This window comes from Pantherophis guttatus, chromosome 2, assembly GCF_059756535.1.
Source record: "Pantherophis guttatus breed Tessera chromosome 2, ASM5975653v1, whole genome shotgun sequence".
NCBI classification, from domain to species: Eukaryota; Metazoa; Chordata; class Lepidosauria; order Squamata; family Colubridae; genus Pantherophis; species Pantherophis guttatus.
This window is the reverse complement of record NC_142064.1, coordinates 280,407,076-280,417,903: the sequence shown is the minus strand read 5'-3', so window position 1 is coordinate 280,417,903 and position 10,828 is coordinate 280,407,076. Positions and strand designations below refer to the sequence as shown.

Here is a 10,828-nt window from a genome sequence, read left to right as displayed (position 1 = left end):
GGTGGCAGGAAATGTCTCCTGAATTTCATCAAGGACAAGAATGCTGTGTACACTTACTATCAGTCAGGAGATTTCAACATTGGTGGAATTAGTTCCGCAACATCACTTAAATTCAAGCCAGCTGTCTTCTATATGCCTCCCATCACCAGGCTTGTGGGGTACGTCATAAAAGTTCTTCCGTGGGTTCTTTTCCCATCCTGTCCACCAAGGACGATTTTCCCCGGTGCCTGCCAAGGGGATTTTGGAGGTTTTGGTTTTAGGGCTCCATTTAACACAAGGAACCAGCACTTGTGCTCCTAAAGTAACCCAAGACCACAGTTGCTGTGTTGCTAAGAAGGGTCTGTCTCGGTGTCTTGCGGTGTTGGTGTTATCTCCCTCTTCTTGTATGTACAGCCGAGATCACTCACTGTAATTTACAATGCAAATACACTGTAGATTTGTATGGCATTGTGCATTAAAAAGAGATGCTGTTACAGATGTTATAAGTTGGTTTTCCATGAAAATGATTGGATGATACCTGTGTTTTACTTTAGGGCGGGTCCATTTATCTTCTGGTTTCTCCTGTCCTTCTTCTTTGCCACCAAGGAGATCAACCAAAACCCCAAGCTCCTACCCAATGTCACTCTGGGCTACAACTTCTATGATAATTATCATGAGGCTGCGATGACCTACGATGCCATGGCAGACCTCCTCTCAACTGGGGAAGCAAGTGTTCCCAACTACAGCTGTGGAAGAGCAAGCAATCTCTTGGTGGTGATTGAAGGAGTGGAGTCGGAAGCTTCCAGTCAGATTTCAATCATGTCCAGCATCTACAAAATCCCACAGGTATGAAGCAAGGTAGGCTGGAATTGGGTTCTCTGATTGGCCTAGGGGTGCATGGAGATGGATGATTTCCCCTTCTGCCTAAAGAAGGACAGTGCTGGAGCTAGACAGGGACAGGAATGTCTGTCTTTCTCTTTTGGGAACTGCAACTTATCCATTCCAGTTGCATCTCCATCTCTCTATCTCAAAAAGGAGAAAGGTTTTCTCTATGAGGTTCCCAACCTTCTGCCTAAAGAAGGACAGTGCTGGGGCCAGACAAGGACAGGAATGCTTGGGGAAGCTGCCAATATTTGAATCTCTCCAAGCTGGGCCTTCCTGTCTCTCTATCTTTCGCCTGCATCTTCATTTCTTCAGGAAATACTTTTTTTCTGCTCCTTGTTAGGTCAGCTACGGTTTTGTTTCTGAAGCTCTGAGTGATAAAATCCAGTTCCCATTTGTCTATCGGATGGTCCCCAAAGAAGAACATCTGTACCATATGATTGCCAAATTACTCCAGCATTTTGGGTGGAACTGGGTCAGTCTTGTTTCTCCAGACACGTATAGCGGAGAAAGGTTCATGAGGACTTTGAGCCCAGTCTTGACCAGGAATGAGATTTGTGTTGCCTTCTCGTTGACGATCCAAGGACTGCAGGCGGCAATCCCATCATTGTCCCTTGAAACATTATTCATGTGGAATAATGTCACTGTCTTCATTTATTATGGGGAAGTGCGTTTCTTTTATCCCATCATAAAAGCTTTACAGATCATGGTCTCTAGGAAATATAGGATCCCCATTGTGGGGAAAATCTGGATCACAACAGCTTTGTGGGACCTCACGTTGAATTTTGGTTATGACATTTTTGTTGACAAGCAAATCCATGGCTTTTTCTCTTTCATATGTCATCAGGAGAAAAAGATTAGCACTGACAATTTTGAAACATTTTTTGATACTATGAACGAATTCGGACTGGCAGCCTTTGAATGCTTGCTTTCAAAGCCCGCATTGTCAGTCAAATGGAGGAGAAGATGCAAGAAGCAGGAGATTCTGGAGCTCCCAAGTGAAGAGTTTGTGGACAACATTTTTTCCAAGGACAGCTATCGCATTTCCAATCTTGTGCAGGCCGTGGCGAGGGCCATCGATAGGGCCCTGTCTTGGAGAACCCACAGAATAAGACCTGGAGGTGAAGATGGGCTGAGATCAGACAGTATTCCAGCATGGCAGGTACAGATCCCCCCCTCCCCCGAGTGGTCTTCCTGCTTTCTTGAGTTGCCATCCAAGGTTGAGAACAGTTGACCTGTTGTCGTAGGCTATATTTTAGGAGGTTTCAAAGAAATCCATTTTGTAATTTTGCAGAACGTTCAGTTTCTTGTGTCTCCTAGGCTGGGTCTTCAGGTCCTTGAAACAACACTTGGACCAATCCATCCAACTCATGTTCCTTCCCTTCCAAATATCTTTTTTCCCCCTACTAATGTTCAGGTTATGGAAAGTGGCAAAGTTGCTTTTTCATGAGGCAACTGGACATTCTTGATTTATTTTTTTTAAAAGACATTTCACTTCTCATCCAAGAAATTTCTTCAACTCTGACAGATTACCAGGGAATGGAAGGATTTATATTCCTTGCAGACGGCTGGTCATTTGCATACTTTTAGAGCGTCATTGAAGCACTTGGAGGTTTTTCAGGGGTGGGATTCTACCGTTTCCGACTTGTTTGGATGAACTGGTCGCTCCGACAATCAGCTGGGAGCAAACCGGTTCGTTCCAATGATCAGCTGGGTCCGCCCCGCCCCCCCTACATGCTTTACTTACCTTTATCTTTGCAGCTGATTAGCACAGCAGAGCAGATTGCCATGCCTCAGCTGTTTTAATTCCCTAGCACTTATGTGGAAGGCGATTTTTTGTTGAACTGCATGTGCGCAAAGCACACGATCCCCGAACCGGTTGTTAAACCGGAAGGATCCCCCCACTGGGTTTTTTCCTCTGGAAATCCATTCCTACTTCGACACTTGTTAAACGGTGTTCATCCCAAATTGTATAGCTAAAAGTCCAGAGGAAAAAATTGCAGACTACAGGAACCAGGAGCACTTCTCAGGTGACCCTGAGGACACAGATAAACCTCCAAGTGCTTCAACCGACCCTCTAAAAGGATGCAAATGATATACTATCTGCAAGGAATATAAATCCTTCCATTCCCCACTATCCTGTCAGAGCTGAAGAAGCTTCTTGGATGAGAAGTGAAGCATCTTCAAAGAAAAACCGGAAAGTCTCCTGAAATAGCACCTTTGGGACAACCATGACTTGGATGACTGAGAATCTCTACAAACCATTGGGAGGAATGTTACATTGGCACTAGTGCATTTGCTAAACTGCTTTTGTGTTGCAAGATTAAGTGTCATGGTTCTAATCTTCCCCAAATAGTGAATGAGAAAGCGAGGACTTGCAAACTAAGTCTCCACTTGAAGGAAGTGGGGAAGCTTTCAATATCAAGGGAAAGAAAACACCAACAGTTTTACAAAAAAAGAGGATATCAGAACAATGGAAAAGCAGGAATAGGTTGGGAAATAGCAATTGTTAAGTCTGGGGTGTTATGTGGCAGGTGCTAGTCTGCTTGAAGTCTAAAGTCCCAGAACACTTTCGCTTCTTCATTTTCTGTTCCTTTGTTCATTTTTTGGTCCTGCCAGTTTTTGCTTGAAGGCAAATGGTATTTCTTGCAGATGTTCCAATGCACCACTGTTGCTTCTTCATTACACAATTGTTTGTGTGATCTTCTTGCAGCCGCTCACTGGCTTGTCCACTGCTTTACCTTGCTTGTAGAGTTCGTGTTTGTGTTTGCTGTTTTCACTGTCTTTTCAATTCTGGCTTTGAATGCATTTGTTCTTAAGGCTTGGTCTTGTGCAGGCAAAATTACTCCTCTGTCTCTTTCTTTGATTTTCCTTCTCTTAGCCACGGCTAGGTCTTGTTGTTATCTGCTCTGCCTACCATTTGGAATTAAGGAGAAACTTTGTTGTTTCCAGAGGAGCTCCGCAGGCCAGATTTAACCACTCAGCGGCAGGGGTAAAATGCTACCGGTTCGGACCGTTTCGCCCGAACTGGTAGTAATAAAAGCTATTGGTTCAGGCGAACATATATTTCCGACGGTCAGCTGTGCCACACAATTTACATTCGCTAGAAAGCAGGAAATCCTACTTTCTAGCGAATCTAAATCACGCAGCACAGCTGTTCCCCCGTCACTGTTCTACTTACCTTTGAAGACTCAGAAAAGACTTCTTAATCCTCCTTTACCAGTGCTGTGTGGTAGCGCTTGCGGTGTGCATGCGCTCAAAGCACTCATTTGGTGCGCATTGTGCATGCACATGCAAAGCGAACCGGTAGTGAATCGAACCAGTAGCAGACTTCAGAGCATTTCATCTCTGTTCAGTGGGAGGGATCCAGCCCATGGATCTTAAGTTTGATACCCCTGCCTTATCATGTCTCTTTTCTGTTCATCATTTGGTCTTTCTTGTACACCAGTTTGGTCTCTCCATTACTCACTATGGCTTTCTGCTATGCTAACTTCCTTCTTCACTATCGTCACAATGGTGCTTTTTTCAAGAGGCAACTGGACTTTCTGGTTTTTCTTTGAAGACGTTTCTCTCCTCATCCAAGAAGCTTCTTCAACTCTGACTGGATGATGGGAAATGGAAGGATTTCAATCAGAGCTGAAGAAGCTTCTTGGATGAGAAGTGAAACGTCTTCAAAGAAAAACCCGAAAGTCCAGTTGCCTCTTGAAAAAAGCACCTTTGGAACAACCATGACCTGGATAACTGAGAATCTCCATAGATTTCTTCCCTATCCTTCCGATATTCTTCCATTCCCTATTTTCTGCTGGATAGGTTATAATAGTTCATTTAGTGATCATTTAAAGCAGGGATGGGTTCTAAATTTTTTTACTACTGGTTCTGTGGGCATGGCTTATTTTATGGGTGTGGCTTGATGGTCATGTGACAATTATTTAGGATTTAGTAGAGGTATTGGTCTACCAGGCTTTTAACTGCTTGCAGAGCTCTACCGATCTACCCATTTATTTTTGCAGGCACCGGTCTACCCATTGATTTTTGCAGGCCCTGGTCTACTCATTTGTTTTCTTTTAACACTGATCAGCTGTAGGGCGGCCCTTTGAAGCTCTGCAGCAAGAGTTTAAACAGTTTTTTCCCTCTAGCCATCAGCTGGGACTCAGGAGGCAGCAATAGATTGGGGGTGGGGCCAAATAAAAGCTAAGAATAATGTGGGGGTTGGGAGGCAGGGGGGACGGAGGGGGCCAGAACCGGTTCGGTGACTTCATATCGTCACCGCTACCGGCTCGGCAGAACCGGGCCAAACCGGGAGGAACCCACCACTGATAAATACCCATCTCACATGCCTGTCTCTGGGTGATTCACACAATTAAAGACAAGAATAAGAAGCAGTTGCAAATAAGCAACTAAAAATAAAAAAAACAATTAGAAAAACCAATTCTAAGATTATAATTTCTATTGGCCCTAAGATTTTCCAGGCAGATGGAATTATTAGACTTCGTTTCCTGTTCTCTGAACATGATTAATTGTCTTGACTTTAGCTTCACTCTTTTCTGGGAAACACCCAGTTCTACAACTCCTCTCTGGAAGGCGTGTATTTGGATGAGAAAGGGGAGTTGAGTGCCAGTTTTGATATTGTGAAATGGGAGACCTTCTCGAACCTATCTACCTGTGCCACCAAGTTTGGAGAAATACGCAGACATTGGGGCTTCCCAGAGAACAATTTCATCCTTGATCAGGAGAGGTGGTCCAGGCATTTTAGCCAGGTAGGTGTAATCCATCCATCTCATTTGGGTGAAATTCTAATAGTTTTCCTTTAATTCGTTAAAGTTCAAAAACAGTAGAATGTCAATTTTTTTAAAAAATAGTATATAGAGAGTATTATATTTAAACATACTGATATGAAAAAGGACACACATTTGATTTTACAGCTACTAAGTTTGTTGGATGAGCAGGCACAAAAACAGCCAGGGAAGTAATTGAAGCCTGGGAAACAGGCCTCTCATTAGTCAACAGGAGTGCGGATTTACCACCAGTCTATCAAGTACTTAGAAGGCGAGAGCTGGGCATACAAGCAAACAACAGCTAAAGACTTAAAAGCAAGCCATCAATAGCCATCAACACACCCCAATCAACTTCTAAAACGTCACTTACAACAGGCACTATAAATACACACACAGAACAGCGCAGACTCTGGTAGAGAGAAGTTCCCTGAGGATGGGCTCCAACAAATCCGAAAGCTCGGAAGACAAAACCTCTGGTCCCAGTGACCGACCCAGATTGGATCCTGCATTATTATAACAATAGCAATAGCACTTAGATTTATATATCGCTTCATAGTGCTTTACAGCCCTTACTAAATGTTTGGTTGTCCAGTCTAGAGGTGGTATTCAGCAAGTTCTGACCAGTTCTGGAGAACCGGTAGCGGAAATTTTGAGTAGTTCGGAGAACCAGTAAATACCACCTCTGACTGGCCCCGCCCCCATCTATTCTCTCCCTCTCGAGTCCCAATTCACCATGGCCATCTCATCATGGGACAACTCACTGTGGGACAAGATTTACACTATTGTCAAAGAAATGGTGGAATAGAATCATTAAGGAAAGGATGCAAAAGGAGGGACAGAATGAAATGTGAATGGCAAACATTAAAAAAAAATCTTAAATAATTAAATAGAATTGTTAAATTGTCCCACAGCAAGTTGTCCCATGGCAAGTTGTCCAGCGGTGAGTTGGCCATGCTGTGAGTTGGCTGTGGCAAGTTGGCCATGATAACTTGGCTGCAGCGAGTTGGTTGTGGCAAGTTATCCCATTCCGCGTCACAGGGGGTCCGCGAAGTCTTGAAGAAATGTTATGATTTAAATCTTGAGTTAAGCTTTGGGGGTCCGTGGCTACGATCCGTGGCCACAAAAGTTATTTAAAGAGGGCCTGTGGTGAAGAAAAGGTTGAGAACCATTAGACTACATTTTTTAATTTTACAAGATTGGCTGTTAAAATCACAGCCACATACCCAGCGCAATCTTGAGAGTAGATTGCTTTCCAGTTCTATCAGTTTCTGGTGTCATAGACTAGAGTTTAAGGAGATTTGAGTGCAAGACCACTGTCAACCATCAAAACGAATTGGGCCCTTCACAAAAACTCAGCTTAGAACATAGAACAAAGAATAATAGAAATGGAAGGGACCTTGGAGTTCCAAGTCCAACTGCCTACTTGAGCAGCAGACCCTACATCATTTCATAGAGTACAAGTGGTTGTCCAGTCTCTTCTTGAAAGCTCCAGTGATGAAGCACCCACAACTTCTGAAGACAAGCTATAGTGTTGCTGTGAGGAAAGATAGGGAGGGAAAGCTATGTTCACCATCCTGAGGTTCTGGAGGAAATGCAGATTACATATCAAATAGATAAGCAGTAAGAACTAATTTATGTACAAAGATGATAGTTAACAAAAGGTTGAGTGTCCTTCCATCAAGATTACAAGAAGCATCCTACAAAAAATCCAGAAGAAAAATGGTTTGCCAACCTACTGAATCTTTCCCTTCTCGAGAGCTCATTTTCATGGACAGCATCTCACATGTGGTGGTAATGTCTTTTTGTTGTTGTTAGACATTTCGTCATTCCAGGTGTACTGGAAGATGTCGTCCCGGAGAAGCCAAAATGGTACTGGAGGGGAAACCGCTTTGCTGCTATGGCTGTTCCTTGTGTGCAGAAGGGACCATCTCGACTCAGGAAGGTAGGTGTCCTGCTGAAGAAAAAGCTGGACTTTGTGAACTGGGCCAAGAATCACTAAGGTGCATTCTGAAATAAAGAATTGCTGTCTTCGACTTCTGAAACATGTGCTCCAAGAGATTTACAATTAAAGAATTCCATCCCATTGTTCCATTGAAAAATGTGGCAAGAGGAAATGGATTTACAGTCATCAAAATAAAAAAATACAACAGTCTTGGAGTGCAAGGTTTTAAGCTCCTCCTTGAGAGTCCAGGCCAATAATAGAGATCCTACTGTTCTTATATGGTAAGAGCATGGTAGATGTGTACTACAAATGGACTTTCTCTAGAGTAGAACCTTGCTTCTGGACCTCCATCCCATAAGCAGTCGCCCTGTCTATTCACTTCATCACTCTCTCACTGATATTTGGGTTCAAACCAGGGATGGGCTCCTGGGGGTTCGGCAGGGTTCAGGTAATCCTCTAGCCACGGATCACCAGGTTTGGCGAACCCCCAAATGCCACCCCTGGCTGGCCACACCGACACCACGACGCCTCTCCCAGTAGTCTCCACGGGGCCTGTTCATCATTCCAGGTAAATGCAGGGGCCGTGTGTACTTCCAGATATTATGGACATATTGACTTTCTTATAGCAACAACAATAGCACTTCCCAGCTATAAAGCTTCACAGTGCTTTTACACTCCCTCTCTAAGAGGTTTAGAGAGTCAGCATATTTTCCCCAGTAATCTGGGTCCTCACTTTACCGACCTCAGAAACTTGAGTCAACCTTGAGCCAGTGAACTGCCAAACTGCTGGCAGCCAGCAGTCAAGAGAAGTAGCCTGCAGTACTACATTCTAACCACTGCGCCACCATGGCTCTTATGTCAATTCCCTGGTGAAATTTTTATTCTGAGCTCTCTTCATCTACCATTGCATTGCTACTAAAAAAGTCTTTTTGTTATAATAATTCAAGCAAGCTTCCTTTTACTCCATATTTTCTCAGAAAAGGAGCATTTCTCAGTGAATGCCCTGTCTGGGTTTCAATCATCAGAACTCACAGATGGAAAACAGCATAATACAATATTCATTCCAGAAGGAAGGCATTAATCATGCTACATGCTACATCTGTTTTCTTTTCAGATGCAGATTATTGTAGCAAGTGTCCTGCTGATCAGCATCCAAATAAGGCCCAAGTTCAATGTCTCCCCAAGATCCAAACCTTCCTGTCCTACAAAGACTATCTGGGGATCATCCTGACTTCCCTTGCCCTCTTCTTCTGCTTAATCACAGCCTTTGTGTTAATCATCTTCATTAAATTCCTGGAAACTCCTTTGGTCAAAGCCAACAATCAAGACCTCTCCTTTGTCCTCCTCATCTCCCTCCTTCTTTCTTTCTCGTCCTCCTTCTTATTCATTGGTCAGCCAAGGACTACCACTTGCCTCCTCCGACAAACTGTCTTCAGCATCATCTTCTCGGTTGCCGTCTCTTCTGTTTTGGCCAAAACGGTCACGGTGGTGCTGGCCTTCTTGGCAACAAAGCCAGGGAGCAAGGCAAGGAAGTGGCTGGGGAAGAGCTTGGCCAACTCCATTATTGTTTCTTGTTCTGGCATCCAAATGGTCATCTGCACATTCTGGCTGGGAACCTCTCCTCCATTTCCTGAGTCTGATATGCAGTCCCAGTCTGGAGAAATCATCCTGCAATGCAACGAAGGCTCCGTCGCCATGTTTTATGGTGCCCTTAGCTACATGGGCTTCCAAGCTGCTGTCTGCTTTGTGGTGGCTTTCCTGGCCAGGAACCTCCCTGGGGCCTTCAACGAAGCCAAGCTGATCACCTTCAGCATGCTGGTCTTCTGCAGCGTCTGGATCTCCTTTGTGCCCACCTACCTGAGCACCAAGGGGAAATACATGGTGGCCGTGCAGGTCTTCTCCATCTTGTCATCCAGTGCCGGCTTATTGGGCTGCATCTTCATTCCCAAATGCTACATTATCATTTTAAGACCAGACCTGAATACAAAAGAGCAGCTAACAGCAAGAACAGAAGTTGGCTTGAAAGCAAAGGCTAAATAACTGCAGTGGGCTTACCGCTTGATGTGTGTTAATTTAGCAATTTAATTTCTGCTAGATATGCATTATTGTACTTGTGAATCTGGAGATGTAGATTTGGTTTGCAGATTGCTAAAAGGAATCATTGTTTCACTCTCTGCAAGTCATTTTAGCAGCTGCTTTTTTCCCCATTGGGGCTTCAGGGAGACCATACCGAAGTTACCAATCCAGCTTTGTGGACTTAAAATTTATATGGGTCACTCTTCCCACACTCAGCAAAGTCTATCCCATTTTCTGTCTGTCCGTCCGTCCATCTGTCTGACAGTCAGTCAGTCTGTCTATCTATCTATCATCTATCTTCTATCATCTATCTATCATTTATCATCTATCTATCTACTTATCATCTATCTATCTATCTATCTATCTATCTATCATCTATCTATCTATCTATCTATCTATCTGTCTGTCTGTCTGTCTGTCTGTCTGTCTGTCTGTCTGTCTGTCTGTCCAGGGTGGATTTGATTTAAATCAAACTGATTTAAATCACAATTTAAATCACTAGTCAGTTAAGACTTGATTTAAATCATAGTTTTCTACATAAAGACTAATTCTTGCTGGTATAACTTTAATATGCAAGTAGATGAAGATTTTTAGAATAACAATTTTTCATATTAGTTTTTTTATCCCCAGTTTAATAGGTTAATCATTCATATTTGGACAACTTTTCTGTTGTACTTAGGAAGGAGAAAAATAATCATTACCTTAATAATAACAATTTAAATAGATTTATTTAAGATAAACAATAACATTACAGCATATGTTATTTGCTTAAACAAACATCCATGTTTGTTAACTAATTTGGCTAAACAAAATATATATATATTAAGAAACTTAGACTGTCAGCCCAGCCTACACATGAAAAACTTAAATACTGTCCTCTGTAGCTCACTCGTCATCTTCATCTTCTTCTTTGTTCATAATCTGGAAAAGAAAAACAAGCTTTCCTGCTTTATCGGGTCCCAAACGATTTCTCAATTTAGAATGAATGAGTCCAAAGGAAGAGAATATTCTTTCAACGCCTGCAGAAGAAGCTGTTAAAAGTGAAATCATTATTTGAACAGTCTCTAAATCCAAGTGCTTAAGTGACTTCCACCAGTTCACTGGTGTGACTTTCTTTAAAATATCTTCAGCAAACATATATTTCTTGAATGGTTCCCCCTTAGCTTTGAAGTTT

The 10,828-nt window shown here is 43.0% G+C and overlaps 1 protein-coding gene across 1 annotated transcript; it reads left to right on the top strand.

Moving 5' to 3' along the window:
* The first annotated feature begins 663 nt into the window (after positions 1–663).
* Positions 664–9,618, top strand: LOC148116024 (vomeronasal type-2 receptor 26-like). Its single transcript, XM_087884727.1, has 5 exons — positions 664–825; positions 1,205–2,023; positions 5,394–5,618; positions 7,452–7,578; positions 8,693–9,618. Exons 1-5 carry the CDS (start codon positions 664–666, stop codon positions 9,616–9,618), a joined length of 2,259 nt encoding a protein of 752 aa, XP_087740853.1.
* The last annotated feature ends 1,210 nt before the right edge of the window (positions 9,619–10,828 follow it).